Here is an 18,453-nt window from a genome sequence, read left to right as displayed (position 1 = left end):
TTTAAGAACAACATTAATAATACCTAGTCTTCATAAAAATGAATGGAGAAATCCGACAGGGTTCGGCCATACACATACAAATTTTTAATTAGTGAAATCGAGGAAACAAATTGTGGGGATGTACAAAAGTAATTATTTATTTAATCGCACTCATAAATACAAGTAAAAACCTTAAAAATGCACAAAACCACTTTGAGCTCGTACAATCCCTTTGTCATAGGATGTTAATCACTTGGATTTGTGATTTTCATGAATCGTGTGATTTTAAAACCCCTGACAATACCGTTATACACAATTTTTGTTAAATTATTTATATATTAAGATATACAACTCATATAGCTTTAAAACTCAATAGTACATTCCTACGTGAAACCCTGTCTACTTCACTTCCGCAAATTAAATTTCATATTGTACATGCAGAACTGCACTTACATACCTGTTTTGTGTCCTAGTGCATACCTCAGCAACTCATTATGGCGTGATCACCTCACCCACTAACTCACTCATCATTCACCCAAATCTCGGCAGTAATGATGCCAAGACTAGTTCTCTTTATCTCGACTGAAATTCCCAGTTCCAGTCTCTAATTCCAGGTTTTACATTACGTGCATTCATAGGTATATAACATCATGTAATCCCAATTTTTTGGCATTCTTAATCACGTTTTGGCAAATTGGTACATATATGATTCACTTCATGCCCAATGCATACTTCGACGTACAAAAAATTCTTGATTAGTTGAATATGAGTATTTTTGTTGAATATGTAGTTTTCTACTTAGAAATAATACAGTCAAAACAAAACGGTGTTAATATATGACTTAACCGCCTTGGTTACAATTGTGATTCCGAGTAGTAATGAATTTTTTCCGTCCGGTCATAACATTATAACTATCGGTATCAAAATCATCATAACTCGGATTCAACATTGTAACCAAGGCGGTTAAGTCATATACTGACACCGGCGGTGTTGATTCGACAAATTTTTATTTTGAGTGTACTCATCTATCCGCCACCAATGTGAACGCTCAGGTAATGAAAATATTACAGAGCGTTACGTTATCACATGGAAGAATTTCGTGTTGCCTCGGACGGTAAAAATTGTACCACAAAATTATTAAGACTGTGACCTTGGATATATCTACCTCAATGTAGATAAGTACATGCATAAAGATTAACAATTTAATTAATGAACTTTGCATTTAATTAAATATGTAGTGATTAGTGATATTTTTAGCTCAAAATAATTACACGAATCTATAAATAATATATGTACCCACCCATCTTTTAAATTACGAACTATATGGACACGTTCCCTGTGCAAAAACATGATGTATACAACTTTGCAATTTCCACCAGAAGTTCGACATTTTCTCATGCTTTGTAAGTATTTCAAACAAGTGAAATAATTTAGAATGGTCTGGAAAATATGTATGTAATAGATAAAGACGTTCAGATGTGTGATATAAAATTGGGCAAAACATAAAGATTCAGGGAGAATTGTACATCCTAAGACCTTCAAGAGCTTCAATATTTCTACTGGATTGTTCAAGGTTTTAGATAAATTAGATATCTACCTATATTTAGCAAAGTAATTGCAAATTAACGCTTCTTGTGTACTGAAATAAATGAAAAGTACCTGAAATGCCAAGTCAACCAGAAATCCCGTCCCGATAATCCCAAGTTGGGCTTGTGCATAAATTTTGTTTAACGATTTGCTTGTTTTATTAAGTAGCTTCAGCCACTTTATGTGAAAACTTTATCTGTCCGTCTTTAAGAAGGATAACGCGAGGAAGAATACAAATTATCGAGATCGATTAGCGGCATAATACGTATGACCTTAGGGGGAGGAACCCATGAACTTTTTGGACCAATCGGACCACCCCCTCGGTACCAGGGGGTGTGGTGGGGGCAAAATGAGATTTATTACCGAAATTTAATCTATATGTACGTAAAATACAGTGAAATTAAGTGTATCGATTCACGTATTATCTGATTGTCCTCTTAGACTCATAGAATGAAGTTTTACATATGATGGGGAAGCCCTGGGTGAACAGAACGCCCGATGCAGAGGGCCTTTATGAAGAAGATGGGCTATCTTCTTGAATCAGTAGTGTTAATAAGTAATCTTGTGTACAAGGTCAGCCATTTGTCACGGTCAATAATTTGCACCAGTTTCTAGTAATATCTCCTTAAATACAAAAATTTTGAACAAACTCTCCTATCTCTTAGCTCGCTTTTACATACGTAATTAATAAAAATGTAAGATTATGAAAAACTAGCTTATGTAGATGCGACGCTAGAAAAAACTAGGTAAGAAGATAAATAGAGAGGATCCTGCTAGACTATGTAACCCTTGTTTAAATATTAAAAGGACAGACAAACTCAATAGTTTTGAGATATTTATTCATTCAGATAAATCGTAATTTGAAATTATCTACATATTTTCAGGGCATATTTATTTGTTTATTTATTACTTACTCAAGCATTTTATCCTTTCATCATCCCATTCAATTTAGCTCCAGATCATGTATTCAAACCGCTCTTCCAGCCAAAGTCGGTAAAATAAATAAAGTAAATAAATAATAATAAATAATTAATAAATATACGTGGGCTTGGAAATAAATAAACCGCAGTAACGTTAGAAGTAGCTCACCCTGTAATAATGATTTGGTTATAACTTGCCCCAAAGGTGCACAAAAATTAAACAAAATAGATACATAATTTTTTGGCAATTATGCACCAATGGTGCAGAAAAATCCAACAAAGTGGATCAATAGTTTTTATGCAATGTTGCACCAATGGTGCAGAAAAATTAAACAAAATAGATCAATAATTATTATGCATCGAGAAGAGTCCAAAAATTGTGCATCACTGGTGCAGAATTACCTACCAACGATCAACGATAATTTTGAAAAATTTATGTCAAAATTGTATGATCATTTCTCCCGGATATTCTGCATTATTGGTGCGTTTTGCGTCCCTGCCTCCAATTATTTCGCATCATTTTGTGTTCCCGATTGTTAGATATCAATGGTCCTATTAACTTGTTAAAAAATTTGATTCGGTTTGTTTGGTACCAATGGTGCGCCTAACGTATCCAATAATGGTCAAGGGGCTGTTTAATTAGCATCAATTGATGCAAAAAGGTCGTTAACAGACAGACGGACAGACGGACGGACAAGAGGAGTTCAATAGCTCCCGTGCTACGCAGGGCGAGCTAATAATACATATTATAATATTATAATATTTATTATTTATTATACACGCATTCACAAAAATCGCCTCTACCAAATATGCAAATCTTGACAAAATCACATATTTTTGTGGCCCTAGGGATTCCGGTTTTCATTATTTCTACTCACAAATACAAGTCAAACTAGCACAGATATTTTAGAGCAGGCAAATTATTCTTGCGAAATAATAATTGCTCCATATTTTCTGGACATAAAAAGTATTTGTCACTGTTGTAGGCTGCTGTGGCTTCCGGACGGACACAATGAACGTTTGTTGCTGGCAACTGGAAAATTTGGAGGTGGATAAATAATAAAATCATATATTTACTTCTATAGTATAAATGTACATAAGGCCTGATGAGCTACCAACTTTCTTTGTGAGCCAATTTGTGCTGCCAAAATTGAATCAAAACTAAACTACCCGTACCTGTGCGGGTAGTTGGCACTACCCGCAGGTAACGGGTACCCGCAAAAAGCGTGTGGGTATGCGGGTAACGGGTATCCGACCCGTTACCTGCGGCAACCCTAGTTGTGTGGGACAAAGGAGAATTGGATTGACCGTTTATGAAACACTACTGACAGGTTGCGGACTAAATTATCGACGATTACATAGTGGCTAGAAATATCTTCTAACAACTTATGAGACAAAATAATCGAAATAATTTTTTCCAATTTCTCGTAGCTACAAGTTGTCCTTAAATTATAATGACGTTAAGAAAGTAATTAATTTCACTCTTGGCATAATAAGTTCTTAAACTTATTGTATTCTGATAATTGTAATACAAACTTTTAAATAAAAAGAATCTAGATTTATGAAAGTTTTGAACCCAAGATTTAATGCGTGTAATCCAAAACTGGAATATAATGTATTGTTATATAATAATGTATATAATGTATGTATTTACATTGAGGAATATAAATGCGTTTAAGAAGTTGAAACTACAGGGTGTCGATTTAATTAGTCTCGACTTTTTTGTGGAGCCTGACAAAACATTACGAAAATTATTACACACTCCAGGGAAACCAGTAAAGGACATGATTCATTTAAATTGCCGAAACTCTAATGCCAACGAATGGCCAACAAAAAAAGTATCTAGAAATTATTATCCATGTTTGGTTTCTAAATATTGACACCAGAAATCAAGGCGAATTATTTGTACACCATTTATAATGCTTTTTGACCAGGAGAAGCACAAATATTTACTAGAAACTGAGCAAATTAGCAATAACCACGCTCTAAAGGTACTAATTGTAAGTACATACACCGAAAAATTATTTCCCTGTAAAAAGCAATGCAATTCCCGTATTTGTCACTCTTTCCAAATAATTGAGAAAATAATTCATTTCAATTCCATTCACCAAGGTGCTCAATGAATTAAGGAACTCTATATTCATCGAGTTCGGCAGTAAAGCCTTCACCACTCTGGACGCGTACTTGTGCCGTCCATAAATGTAGCTCATCCTGTGAAGGAACTGCTTCGAAGCAGTGACCGCATTCGAGATGAAGTATATCGCGAATAATTCAATTAACGTCATGGCTCCCATTATTATGATGCTGGCCGATACAACCAGAACCGCAGAGTGACCACCCTTACTGAATGAGACCAGGATATAATACAGAGCAACCGAAGATAACGCGACAGTGCACGAGTGGTGCAAGCAATGAAAGATAAATCCTCTACATAGTTCTTCGTGTAACAGGGTCAGTATTTTAAGGCTGTTATGGATCAGAATCCTGTTCGAGAAATACGGTCCAACCAATATTTTTCCCGCTTTTACCTCGTCACCTTGCGGATGGATGAATAGTGTCCACAGGTAGAGAACCACAAGTCCGAATCCTGTAATAATAATGCACAGGGCCCATCCTGATAGAGCCACCAAGCCTGAAAAACTGAGCATCAGGCCGCTGGCTGTTTGAATTATTGCAGCGAACAGTCTCCCGTCTTGCTCGAAGTTGTAGATCGATCGGAGTAACGTGTATGCTGGAGAGTGTGTCGAGAGGCATACGAGAAGGATGAGAAGAGGGACGATGTAGTCGATTTGGGTGAAGAATATGGCAGCAATGAGGTTGATTTTTGTGAAGGCATGGTTTATCGATTTCTCAGCTAACAAGTTAGGCTGGGCAGGAATTAGTTCTGTGAGATTACAAAGGAAATAACATGTAAAATATGCATGACTATGGTATTCACAAAAAGCAAACTGGAGAGGAACATATAGAGGTGTTCTTTGAAATTCAAATTAAACTTTAATGCTTTAGACTAGTTCAGGTTAGTTTGTAAAGAGCGCAATCAGTGTAAAAGATGGGTTGGGTTAGGTTAGGTTAGGTTAGGTTAGGTTGCAGCGGGCGGGCCAGCTGAAAAATGTGAAAATGTTAACTGATGGTATTTTATGAACCCAGCAGCCCACCCGTAGGAAATGAAATAAATATATTTTACGTTACAAGGGCCTTCTTCAATTGAATGCTCCAAACTTTAATGTTTTCAGATGTATCTTATTAGTTGCAAAGTTTGGGGGTTCTATTTAGAATATAGTTTGCTCAGTTTTCAATAGGCGGTGACACATTAATGTGTCGAGTAACTAATTAGTTTGGTATGTTCTGTTTGCTGATCTTACTCTGAAATCTCTTCCCAATCCTGATTGTTACGTTGCAACAATAAATGAATTTTTCTAGCCCTTGCGGGCTAACTATGTACCAGCCGTAAGGAATGATAACCACTGTCAGCGCGAGGGCAATGTGTGTCACAAGGATAGAGAATTGGTCTTCGTTTCCTGGATTTGTGTACAAAGTTATACATCTCCAGGTCAGAAGCGGTGCAACAATTGATGGACCAATGTAAGCAAAACGTCGGAAATATTTGTACTCTGGATTATGGGCGGGAAGAGGTATTACTAATTCGGATTTCGGATCCCAGTACATTGATTGAAATAGGTGCAACGAATTGCGTTTCGTAATGTGTATTTCTCGGCGTAAATGCTGGATAAGCTGGCCAACCCACATTGTTTTTAAAGTTGCCATGGTTTAAAATGGTTGCTTGTATTATTGCTTGTTAGCTTCTACGTACTACTAATACTAACATACTTGGTAAATCCCACAACGGGTGCAGTAAATATATTCAACTAATTCTATTTGGAAAGCATGTAATCTATTCATATGATTTGAATTGAATAGCGAAATTGATCCGCTTAAGTATTATTGAGTCGTTGAGATAAGCAGATTTCAGATTGTTCGACTGAATATCCCTTGCAGATAAACAGTTTTATGTATGTATGTCCTTACATCTCAAATTGTTTAATAATGTTTCTTAGGTACGTATAAGTACGTAATGGAATAATCAAATTTGATTAAACTCCGTCCACGATATAAAAATATATGATGGTTTGATATCAATCTTTGAATAAAACCCCTTTGAATAAAACCCCTTTGAATAAAACCCCCATAGATATATGGATTTATAGTTTAAAAAATACTGATATAAAAAATTCAAACTCGTGCGTTTTTAGGTGTTTATTTATTCAGATGAATTGCAATTGACGACCTACAGCAATCATTAATCCCATCAAAATTTATTGTTTTTAATCCATGTAATCTTCTTCAAATTGCATTGTCTCCTGATTGTTAAAGCTGTTTTGGTAGTTTTGCATATACAGTATCTTTATAATCATGACATAAGAATCCCAATTGGTAAGCATTATTATTTCAAGAGAGTAAAACTATGATTCATCCACCTCATATTTTTTATTAACATTGGCGAAAATATTTTTATTGGCGAAAATAACAGCAACCCAATGTCTCAGAATAAATTAATAGTTCGTATCGAACTTATTAGTAACTTGTGAAAAATTAAAAGTTTGCATAAATTGTGTAATAGGTACATCTTGAAAGGTAGGGTATTTTCTAGTTATCTCATTACTGACTCATCACATTAGGCTGCTTATGCATCAGTATATCCTATTATTGCTAGTATTGTCGAATGGAAGTACCTTGCCATGTTTGTTTCTATATTTTTCTTCAATTCATTGCACACATCGTACAAGAACAACAACAATATTGTACCTCTGTTGACACACTGGTCAATATATGTACATACCATATAAAACAACTAATAGTTGTTTTTATATAGAATTGTATTCTTACTTACTTACATATCTAGATTAATAGTATATAAATTTAAAAATCCTTAGCGAATATGCAAACTCCGTCAGTAACAATGTGAAAACTAATTAACGCTTTTACTCGTGGCTAACATTGTCGACAATTGTCGTTTTGTATGAAATGGTTTAATTTGGGATTAAGACAAAGTCGTCCTGAAAAATCGTGGTCATGGCGCGGAAGGACGACAATTGTCGTTTCTAGGAGGTCCTTGATTTTCACCATTTTCTGTCCGCAGCCTAAAATTTGTTGCAATTTTGAGGGATTTCTCCTATGCCAACACAATGCTAAATTTGAAAATTTTCTTACCAAAAATTTGGATATTTCCCAATCTAACGCAATGTAAGGTTTTTGAATTTTCAGTTTTTCTCGAGTTTTATTAAAACTCCTAAATTCCTCCTCCCACAACCATGACCACAACATACTTACATGATTCCAGGGCAATTCATAGCAGACGATTCATAGTCATATATCTCGTAGCATACAATTCATAGCACGTACATACCATAGTCCTTATAACTGATAGTAGTATCCATACATAGCGCATCTTTTCGTAGCAAGTACAATACATATCTATATCGCTACGTAGCATTACATAGCGAGAAACCAAATATGCAAATTTTATCAACTGATTAAACACAAAAATTTTAACTCGAGTCAAAGGTTATACCCCTGCTTTGTCCGTTTGTTTATCTGACAATAGCCAACATACCCTTCGTTATTCTCATCTTATTCACTTGAAATTTTTACTCAACTGATTGTACACATACTTTTACACATTTTTCCAATTAATCAAATCGAACCTCTACATATTTTGTATAGGGTTTGCAAAAGTCTCTTAATAGCTTCACATCGCATAGTTTGAAACCCACCGAAAAATTACATCGGCAAACCTTATTGGGGGTACATACATAATTTGTGCGTAAGATTTGGGATTCAAAACGTACAAAATATTATGTGGAAGGTGGTGATTTTTAATTTTAGCTGACAAAAAACACTACGAATTGTATTGCTATGAATCGTGTTAAGCTATCAGATTAATAACTACGAAAAAAATGTGCTACGAGTTGTAGCATGCTACGAATTGAATGTTTGCTATGAATTGTACCTACTTACATATAACGTACCTGAATTAATGCATTTTCTTGTAGTCAATGATACTCGTTAAAGGGTTAAGGAGATTGCATATATCTACAGGTTTGTTTAGTACATATATTTATCATGAACTACTCAATGTGAGATCTTGCCAGACCAGCGTGCTGAGAATTTCAGATTAGGTTGGGTATGACCCAAATAGGTACCACACATATGAACGCAATGTCATAAATACATAGAACCATGATAATACATAGTACGGATAGGTTTTTCCAGGAATTTATAAAGGTTTTTGTACCTGAATTGTGGAGTTGTAAAGACAAATCTGATCAGGCTGGAAGTTTATTCATGTATGCAAATCAATTATGCCATCTTACTCCTTATGCTTGAAATTATGTATTTGTTTATGTGCAAAGCACACAAATCAGGTACTTTTCCGGTTTCAGGTACAATTATTTTTCCCGACTAATGAGTGATGACAAAATGTTGGTATTATTCTACTACAAACTTTGGTTTAAGGTTTTATTACATCGCCTGTTAGTCCGACATACTTGGTTTCGAGAGAAACGGTGGATTCACTATTTGTCTGGTTTCACTATTTCAAATTAAATTGTGTTTGAAGCTGTGATAATATTATATTTGTATTCGTGTAATGATGACTTCAAATGAAGCGGTTAACATTTTGGCGGCGTATAAATCGTATCAAAGGGGATGCCATGTTTTGTCCGGATTGTCGATGCATGTTGAGACAAGCATTATGTAAGTTACGCATTTTAATATTAAATAATGAAACCGTTTAAATGAATATTTTTAAATTTGGTATTAATTGCTTGTGGGTTAATTGCAGCTACGGACTTCTCGGACCTAGTGGATGCGGGTATTATTTAATTCGTGTCTATAAACGTTTGCAAAAAGATTCCTTTTGAAGGGAATGCCGCCTTCAATGTGAGGGCAGAATGTTTAAAAACCCAGCTCGAATCGAGCTTTTTTGGAATTCAAAAAACTAACTGCTACAAAAATGATCTACAATTTCATAAAATTTCAACAAACTTCAATTTTGATGAGGAAAACCCTGAAATATGTAAAATATGGAAAACTATGTTTGAATTTTTGAGATTACGGTTCGATATGATGTCAGTATACAAAGTTTTAGGACGATCTGATTTGGTATGAAAAAGTTAGAAATACATACATAACCGCCCTCTGGTCATGATTAACCATAAACTATTTACAAAGACCCGACTTCGAATGTTTACTCACACTTGTATCTATTGCACACTATAATTTTATTAAACAAATTATGGTATTTATCTCGATTAATGAAGACACGGTCACATCAATCGCAATTGCAAGTTTCTTGTTAGCTTTTGATCGCATGTGTCAATCTTTCTTTTGTCTAAAATTACTTCACCAATCAAGAAAAAATATTTCTTTTCAGCAAAACCACGCTGCTTAATTGCATATTGGGCCTGACTACATTGGATTCTGGCCATATTTCTGTATTGGGTAGAAATCCTGGAACAAATTCTATAAATATTGGTCACATGCCACAGGTCTTTCAAATTTTATAACATTTCTCAAGTACTTATTTCATGTTTCCCCATAATATATTAAGGTTCCCGTTTAGTTATTGAACGTCTGATTAAGCATTTACACTTTCGTCATTATAGGATGTCGCATTATATCCCTTGAAGATAAGGGTGATTTTTCAATATTTCGGGAAACTATTGCGATTAACTGATCTAGAAATATTGACTCGAAGTAACGAACTTAAAGTAGCATTAGATTTAAATGATTTAAATCAATGCGTTTCTACGCTCAGGTGAGTTAATTAATACTCCAAGTTACATAGGAACCAGTAATATATATTGGACCCTTTCCTTAACGTTTGTAGCGGAGGGCAGCGTCGCCGCGTTTCGCTCGCAGTGGCTTTGATTAACTACCCAAAATTACTTATTTTGGAGTAAATTTTAGACTTTATTTTAATGATTTAATAACGATTTAGTAATTTATAATTTCACAATTTAAGTGAACCGACCGTCGGGATTGATCCCTTGTTAAGGGAGTCGATATGGGATTATTTGTGCAGCTTAACAGCTTCCCATGGGACTACAATTATTGTAAGGACCCATTACACCGAAGAAGTGCGAAGATTGAATAAGGTGCGTGGTTTCCATAAAATGTATAATTTTCCAATGACTTTTGTTTTATTTGAAGTTGATTGGATAAGGTTGGAATAATGCGGAGAGGTCAGTTAATTGGAGAAGATTCCCCAAACAATCTAATGAAAATGTACGGAGGAGGTTGTTTGGACAACGTGTTAGTAACCCTATGCAAAATTGACGATGAAACAAACCTGCAAAATATAAATACCTTGGAATTAATTGCAGCTCCCAAATTGTACCTCGATGTACCCGACACGAATTCTAGGAAAACTCTTGAACTACTCTCTTACAAGAAAGCGGAATATTCAAAATATTTCCATAACAATGATAATCCAATCCTTTCAAGGGAAGATGACGTCAGAGAAATACCGAATCATAAACTTGCTCAATTTTCCGAAAGCCTAACAAAAATAATGGCATTAACGAAACGTAATTTCTTAATCAGTTATAGAATGCCTGTGTAAGTGAAAATTTGACGCATTAATTAGCAAATTAGTCCAAACCAAATTTAATAGGTGGCAAATCAATTACATAATTTTAGCCACGTATGATTAATTAATTTGCAATTGTATTTAGATATATCCTACTGACAATGCTTCTACCCTTGGTGCAGGCAACTCTTACAGTTTACACGTTTGGAAGAGACCCTGTTGGACTAATTTTAGCCGTGTCCAACCAAGAAGGGATTTGTCACCAGGGAGTTGGGTTATCAGTAAGGGAACGATTCGAACATCGTTGGAGTTGTGGTTTCATAGAAGAAATTATGAACGATTCGCAGCAAAAGATTATTCTGGTATTAGTAAAAGCAAAAGAGAAGACAGTTGTTTATTCACGATACAAAGCCTCGTACTCACGACGGATTTTTCATGCGATTCGGCAAGTTCTCTGGTTTGTATTACGCAAATTACTCCTTCAAAATATAGATTCTTTGATAGGTTTTTAATATGAAGAAATCCGTCCTGAATACAAGGCTTAAGTCATGAGTACTACATTTACGGATTTCTATTAATGTCTATGTGCTATTAAAAATTTAGAAAGTCTACGAATCCAAGGAAGCGGCACGACATTCCGTCGAACTAGGAGATACGATTGGATTCATGCATTTTCCCAGAAATTTTTCCCAGCACAATTTAAACAGGTTAGCTTTTCACAGGCTCGCAACAAGTGAAGATTTAGCCGGAAGCACGGTTCAAATTTCGCTGGATATGACAAGTAAATAAGTTTAAACCTATCCAAAGAGTAATTTTACTTACTATAAAAATTTCCAGACAAAATGACGACAAGCTTCGTACTAGAAACTTTACAAGGAAAATATTTCAAATTTGTGGAAAAGATGGTATCGCGAAATAACGCAGATATGGATTTACGAGAATTTTCATTAATTAAGGTTGAACTAATTCTGAATTTTAGTTCAATAATTATACCTCGAGCGGTTCTCAGTTTGATTGGCAGGATTACTTGCTACCTGGCGTTATTCCGCTGTAAGGAAATATTTTTAAGGGGGAATGTTCATCAATTACGTAACGCGAAGGGGGGTGGGTGCATATTGATGGGGGAAGGAAGTCTAGAGAATCGATTTTAGTGCTACGTAATTTATGGAAGTGCTCTCGTACAAGTAGGATATTATGATAAATATTTTCGTTTGTCATATTGAGAAATGTATTTCTTATTTCAGAGTGATATGTTTGTTCTCAATGATTTGCGCATCATCCTTGATTAAAGATAAGGAGGAGGGAACCCTGCAAAGATCACGGGCATGCGGAGTGGAGCTGTGGCATATCTATGTATCCTATTACTTATCCGAGTCTCCCACCACGCTGGCACAGATTGGAATTTATTTTATGAGCTATCTCCTACTGGGTGGATATACGAATAAGGGGTTTTTTTGGCTGTGTTTCTTAACTGCGGTCTTATCAGGTTGGGTCGGGATTGCGATTGGTAAGGTGCCCATTTTTGGTAAAGATTAGTACACTCTTAAAAATAAAAATCTTGTAGGGTCGCATATGTTTATACTTTACTCCGTACCGGGATTGATTTGTTAATATCGTCTTACCGGATTGATGGTATCAGCGGTCAGTTTTTTGTTCAACCGTAATGCCCAGAGTAAAAGCAACATATCCTCCTTCCAAACCATGGGAAGCCTGGGATTGGCTGGTCGTGTTTTTGACTGCACACTTAAAAATATAATGCTAAATGCAATGATATAGAACAGATTGAAATAATCGAGATCGGTTTGTGGCATCATACGTATGACCTCAGGGGGTGGATCCTATCAACTTTTGGGATCAATCGGACAATTCCCCCTAGCACTTGGCGGTGTGGTCGGCGGAAAGGTAGATTTTTACTAAATGCGAAACTTGATTGGATCCTCTCCCTGGGGTCATATGTATAATGCCGCAAACCGATCTCGATGATCTCCATTCGTTCAATATTATAACATGTAACATTAAATTTTTAAGTGTGCAGCCAAAAATAGACCAGCCAATTCCAGACTTCCCATCGTTTGGAAGGAGGCGCTTCCACACATATGATTCTCACTCTGGTGGTAATGCCCTTTATTACTTACCAGTGCCAGTAGAGTCATAAATGTACTCCGGTCAGTAATAATTTAGTACATACAAGTTTTCTAAGACTGTGCTTTTAAAGATTTTGTTATCTGATAAATATGTAAATATAATTTATAATTTATTTATAGGGCTACTTATCGGTACAGTTTTGTCTCGGAGTATGGAAGTCGTAATGTTTTCGCTCATGGCACTATTAGCCACATTTTATTCCAGTGGTTAGTTCTATATTAACGCAAAACTTAAAATAGTCCCATAGTATTATTGGGCAAACGATTCTCATGTATTGGGGCCGTCCATAAATTACGTAACTGCGATATATTTTATACCCCAGCTCCCCCTTGGATATATTTATGTAAAACGCGAACATTGGGGTAATAGACCTCCTCTCTCGCCTTACGCGCATACCTGTTCACCTTCATTCATGTGACTGATTATGATAGAGAATAGGGGTGAATGAAAATGAAATTCCTGTCATTTGAATGAAAATAAGAGGAAGATTCAGTCATTTCAGAGGAATGACTGTGAATGAAAGATTTGTAACTCCTTTAACTTTTTACCCTATGCTTGATACATGGGGTGAAGTAAAAAATAAAATGAAATGATTTTGAAAGAAAACGACTGAATATGAATGAAAATCTTCAGTCAGAATTCGGGATGACTTAACTTTGAATGAAAAACAAATTTTTGAACAGGTATGATTTGTGGATCGCCCCTACGAAACTAATTGCAAAGTTTTCATGTAAAGACTCCCCACCCCTTAATTGGGATAGCTAATGCTTAACTGAAAATGCGACTTAAATAATTTAAATTATGATTTAGGATTTTCTTGGCCTTTGAAGTCCGTGAGGATTCCATATCGTTGGATTTGTATGTACTTGAATCCCGTGAGTCCTTCAATGATGGCAATTAGACGGATTTGGAACAGTGCGTGGGGTATCGAGCATCCTCTCGTTTACGGGGCGTTACTTGGATTAATTATTTGGATAATGTTTCTAACAAGTATTGGTTTAATTGTGGAGAAAAGGCAGAGAAATAAATAGAACAGGGATTTGTTTCCATAATATTTTAATAATAATATTTTTTATAGTAATATTTCATTTTTTGAATAATAATCTACATACTGCGGACACTTTAAAACTCAACAAATTACTGTAATCAGTCCTTCTCTGAAAAGCTAAGTGACAATAGACCTCCCATTGTACTTGTAATACTAAATAAATTTTGTTGGGATGATAAAATTTTGGGAAAATTTGAAAGTTTAATAAATACTTATGAGCTGCTTAGTCAAGCTTACATAGATGCTTACGTAACTATAATAAATATGAATATGTTTGTACAGTCGTTGTATTCGACATTTTAAACGCGTAATGATAAAATATGTTGAGAGTTGTTCAAATATACCAGTGACATGATGGTTATTTCTTTAAATACATCGGTAACCAGGAAATGACTTCTTGATTTGCAACACAGATTTTATTTTATTCTCCTTCTACATATGTAAATACGCACGTAGCGTATTGGTAAGTATGACGCCAACTAAACTTTCTTCAATGTTGAATGTAGGATTATGACAGAAAATAACAATATATGTAAAAATTAAAATGCTAACCCAGGAGGGACCGTGTACATAGAACCATTGCTGCAAGCTATATTGACTTTCATCATCTGGATATTTACAAAAAAATTCACATTAATCATAAAATTTTTGATCGAATTTAGAAAGTATTAAAAGAGGAGCAAATGAAACTTGCCCTTCCCTGGTCAAGAAAGGATATAAAGGTTGAAACCGTCCATATTTCCCAATGTATGTATTTACAGTAGAATAGATTGGCTTTCGAATAAAAAAATAACAGGAATTTCCACCGTCAACCGTTCCGAAGATATTTAACATCAAAAACGTTACCAAAGAAAAAATCCACGCTACATACGTAAATTGATAATTCGTGTTCGTATTGACGTCAGGCGTATGACGTAATTCCATATTAATCTAAATACATGTCACCTCTAAAGCTCCCTTTTTTATCAAAAGACATAATTTTATTTATTTCTACATATTGTCATCCACGTCAGTAAGTATTATAAAGGATTGAACACCGCCAGTACTTGCTCAATAATTGATTTAACCAATACGTGCAGAACAGCCGCCGGATCCCTTTGATTCGTTATCTTAATTAACTTCAGCAACAATTACACTGAACAATTTTTCACTGAATGTCACTGGGAAATGCGTAATATGCAATAACATGTACATATATTTATTACTTGTTGATAACCAATCACAATATGCTGGAGAAACCCATATAAAACGCGAGGATTTTCACATTTCTATAATCGCTTTAGTTCCCTCTGGCAAATCAACGGTACACAATGATTTCAAAACTTCTTGCCATCTTTACTCTTGGGTGCGGTTTCTATTTCCAAGGTAGGACATAAACTAAATTAACTTTTGTCAGAAAAATAAATTCGACCCTACTCTTTTACATAGCTTCCACTGCCGCTGAATGTGACGTGGGATGGACCCCTTACAACTCGGATGTTTGCGTTAAAGTCTTCCAAACCTCCTTGATGAACTACTCCGCGGCACAGGCATTTTGCGACAGTCAAGCCTCCCAATCCGTCCAACCGAGACCGAGTTTACCCATCGTGCTGACCGCGGACTACCAAAACTTCCTCGCCAACTTGTTCTTCGCCGAGGCATTTGACGACATCTGGCTCGGTGCCAGATTTGACGAGCCTACATCCAGTTTCATCTGGAGCGATGGGAATATCCTTGAGTACACAAATTGGGCAGACGGCTACCCACGGACGATTAATGATTCTGATCGTTGTATGAATATCAGACCTCCAAACGCTAAATCTCCGGCATTATGGTGACCAAGTTGTTTTTTATGTGATAAAATTAATATTAATTGTCCGAACAATTTATTTAACAGGGCTGACGCATCTTGCCAAAGAAGTCACGTCGTTGCTTGTCAACGTCAACCTAGTATGACGTTGGACGAAGTGATTACGGAACTCATCAAGTTACGGAAAGAGTCCTTTCCGATTGGATTCATTTATGTGGAATATCCCTTTAACCAGCCTCCAAACATTTTATGGCCAACGATGACTTGGCGCGATGTTACGAACAACTATGCTGGTAAAGACCCCCACTAAATTTGGTTTTTTGCTCATATTAATTTTTTTACGGGGTGGACGTAGGCAGCTTTTTTCGAGCCCAGGGAGGAAATGCTGCTGCATGGGGTGCGCTTCAGGGTGCCTGTGCCCCCCGAATAACACATGTTAGGTTTGGGGGCGAAGCGCCAGATTTAAATGAGCTTCCAGAAAACGGATGGTCCACCGGTGTAAAAACGGATGACTGGAGCAGTGGATGGGACCACTACATCCGGGGACAAAGTTTTCACACAGCTGGGTGTGAAGTTAGGCCACAAAATTTTGCCATCCGAGTGTGGCAAAGGGTGGCTTAATTACAGTTATCCAAAAGCTTAGCCGTGACGAATTGTAATAACTGGAAATTCTAATAAAATGCAACTACCTATGTATAACTTACTTACTTACTTATCTTGCCTATCACATTCTCATACATAATTGAAATAACAAAATGCTCCCATTATCAATGAAAGTGAAAGTCTTTCATGCATCTTATGTACTTCCCTTAATTTCAAACTATCTATTTATGTAAACGTAAAAAGTGTGAATTGCAACTATTTAGGATCAATGTTGCAAATTTCCCTTCCCAAACTTTTTTTCGCAAGGCAGGTGCACAAAGTGGGGAAAAGTGGCTTTTCCCACCAAAATGGGAAAAAATGGCCACCATTTATTTAGTTATGGAGATTGCTAATTTGTTTTAAATTCAAATTTTTCATAATCTGGCTTCGTATTCGTGATCTCCACAAGATTAAGAGCATTTTGACATATAATAAATATGTATGGACAATTTTCTACATTTTTACTGGAATATGGTATGTTCCCACATGTTAAATTTTAAGATTGTTCACATTTAAGCCGTGTCATGAACTACTCATTTGCTCAGAATTACACGGGGAACAGGAATATGAAGTTAGATTTTTAAAATCTTAACCTTAACAAATTTGTTTCATATCACGCCATAATTTAGTCTTTCCCACTTCCCATTCAATTTAGTGATAAAAATTGTATTTTGTCCACTTTTCCCCATTGTCCGGTAAAAAGTGGTACCACTTTTCGTTCCACTTCAACCTAAACCATTCTAATAATTATTTGAGTTTAAAGAATTTTTTTGATGCTAAGGAATTTTTTTAAGTTGCTGAGGATTTTTTTGTTGCAAAGGAAATTATTTTATGTTTCTAAGGAAATCGTTTTACGCTGCTAAGGAATGCTGCTGTGAGGTTTTTCTCAATGCAAAACTCGAATTTTTGGTTCTCAACGTTTCACTTCCCTTGTTGTTGATGATATACACGCATAGTGCACTGCTATAAATGAGAAAAACACAAAAGAAGGGTCTCTTCGCTTCGTCTGTATATTAAGCGTCTGCGTAAGTATTTTGGATGCTGGCCTACTTCGTTAGTAAACTGCCCAATAACTTTCCCTTTCCATACCTGTACTTCACCTTGAACTTGCTTCGTTCTTAATCTTTGCTTAGATTATATCCAGTGGCCTTGAACTTTACCTCTTTTATATTTGACTTTTTTGATTTCAGCTTTCCTTCCCTCGGGTGAATTTGGGTTATATAACAAAACATTTTTACTCAATCAACATAACATACAATTAGTGGTCTCAACCGTTCCCGGTTCTGACCGGAACCGTCGGTTCCGATTCGGTACGGTTTGGTACAGAGAACCGATCTGAACCAAGAAAAAACCGGCCGGCTCGGTGTGGACCGGACCTTTTAAATCAAGCAGCGAAAGCATTATGTTTTTAGAAAAACTTCTCTGAATTTTCCGAGCTATACACCAAAGTTCCATTGACTTTGTTGCACCTACAAAGTTCCCAAAATGAAATTTTCACTTGGTTTCAACCAAAAAGTTTACAAAAATCAAATTTTAACTTTGTTACACCACCAAAATTACCAAAATTGAATTTTAACCCGGTTACACCTCTAAAGTTAGCGAAATTAAATTATGACTTAGAATCCCAAGTTTTAGTGGCACCTATGTATCGTATGTTAAGTAGGTATGTAAACACTACCCGTTCTTTGGATCCCGTTCGGTTGCGGTTCCACTTAAAAATGTTCGGTTCAGTTTCTGTACTTGAATTTCGGTT

At 35.8% G+C, this 18,453-nt stretch overlaps 2 protein-coding genes across 6 annotated transcripts; both read left to right on the top strand.

Moving 5' to 3' along the window:
* Positions 1–9,010: 9,010 nt before the first annotated feature.
* LOC110855523 lies at positions 9,011–14,610 on the top strand. Of its 5 annotated transcripts, none has more exons than XR_004836116.1 (9): positions 9,011–9,239; positions 9,328–9,357; positions 9,919–10,033; positions 10,151–10,302; positions 10,375–10,443; positions 10,510–10,642; positions 10,711–10,799; positions 10,871–11,105; positions 11,222–11,363. XR_004836116.1 is itself a non-coding variant. In XM_035856447.1 (8 exons), the coding sequence occupies exons 2-8, from the start codon at positions 11,409–11,411 to the stop codon at positions 14,250–14,252; spliced, it is 918 nt and encodes a 305-aa protein (XP_035712340.1). In that variant the 5' UTR covers positions 10,907–11,105; positions 11,259–11,408; the 3' UTR covers positions 14,253–14,610. The 5 variants fall into 5 exon arrangements, 2 of the variants coding, with proteins under 2 accessions (XP_035712340.1, XP_035712339.1); XR_004836114.1 differs by lacking the exons at positions 9,011–9,239; positions 9,328–9,357; positions 9,919–10,033; ... (2 more) ...; positions 10,510–10,642; positions 10,711–10,799 and adding exons at positions 11,680–11,857; positions 11,914–11,981; positions 12,056–12,126; ... (2 more) ...; positions 13,341–13,427; positions 14,032–14,081 and having other exon boundaries at positions 10,907–11,105; positions 11,222–11,438; XR_004836115.1 differs by lacking the exons at positions 9,011–9,239; positions 9,328–9,357; positions 9,919–10,033; ... (2 more) ...; positions 10,510–10,642; positions 10,711–10,799 and adding exons at positions 11,680–11,857; positions 11,914–11,981; positions 12,056–12,126; ... (2 more) ...; positions 13,341–13,427; positions 14,032–14,046 and having other exon boundaries at positions 10,907–11,105; positions 11,222–11,438.
* An 897-nt stretch (positions 14,611–15,507) lies between these two features.
* On the top strand, positions 15,508–16,761 carry LOC110855683. The gene is made up of 4 exons (XM_022104094.2): positions 15,508–15,634; positions 15,698–16,082; positions 16,146–16,351; positions 16,414–16,761. Exons 1-4 carry the CDS (start codon positions 15,580–15,582, stop codon positions 16,677–16,679), a joined length of 912 nt encoding a protein of 303 aa, XP_021959786.1. The 5' UTR covers positions 15,508–15,579; the 3' UTR covers positions 16,680–16,761.
* The last annotated feature ends 1,692 nt before the right edge of the window (positions 16,762–18,453 follow it).

Source organism: Folsomia candida, unplaced genomic scaffold, assembly GCF_002217175.1.
Source record: "Folsomia candida strain VU population unplaced genomic scaffold, ASM221717v1 Fcan01_Sc013, whole genome shotgun sequence".
In the NCBI taxonomy this organism is placed as follows: domain Eukaryota; kingdom Metazoa; phylum Arthropoda; class Collembola; order Entomobryomorpha; family Isotomidae; genus Folsomia; species Folsomia candida.
This window is presented reverse-complemented; position numbering and strand designations above follow the sequence as displayed.

What these genes read in the sequence shown, in the direction of transcription:
- LOC110855523 (XM_035856446.1), top strand. Translation starts at nt 11,059, where the DNA reads ATGGCATTAACGAAACGTAATTTCTTAATCAGTTATAGAATGCCTGT. An exon ending in CGCAGCAAAAGATTATTCTG is followed by an intron (nt 11,439 to 11,679) that starts GTATTAGTAAAA and finishes TTAAAAATTTAG; the next exon opens with AAAGTCTACGAATCCAAGGA. An exon ending in CTACCTGGCGTTATTCCGCT is followed by an intron (nt 12,127 to 12,320) that starts GTAAGGAAATAT and finishes TTCTTATTTCAG; the next exon opens with AGTGATATGTTTGTTCTCAA.
- LOC110855683 (XM_022104094.2), top strand. Translation starts at nt 15,580, where the DNA reads ATGATTTCAAAACTTCTTGCCATCTTTACTCTTGGGTGCGGTTTCTAT. An exon ending in GCTAAATCTCCGGCATTATG is followed by an intron (nt 16,083 to 16,145) that starts GTGACCAAGTTG and finishes TTTATTTAACAG; the next exon opens with GGCTGACGCATCTTGCCAAA. An exon ending in TGTTACGAACAACTATGCTG is followed by an intron (nt 16,352 to 16,413) that starts GTAAAGACCCCC and finishes GGGTGGACGTAG; the next exon opens with GCAGCTTTTTTCGAGCCCAG.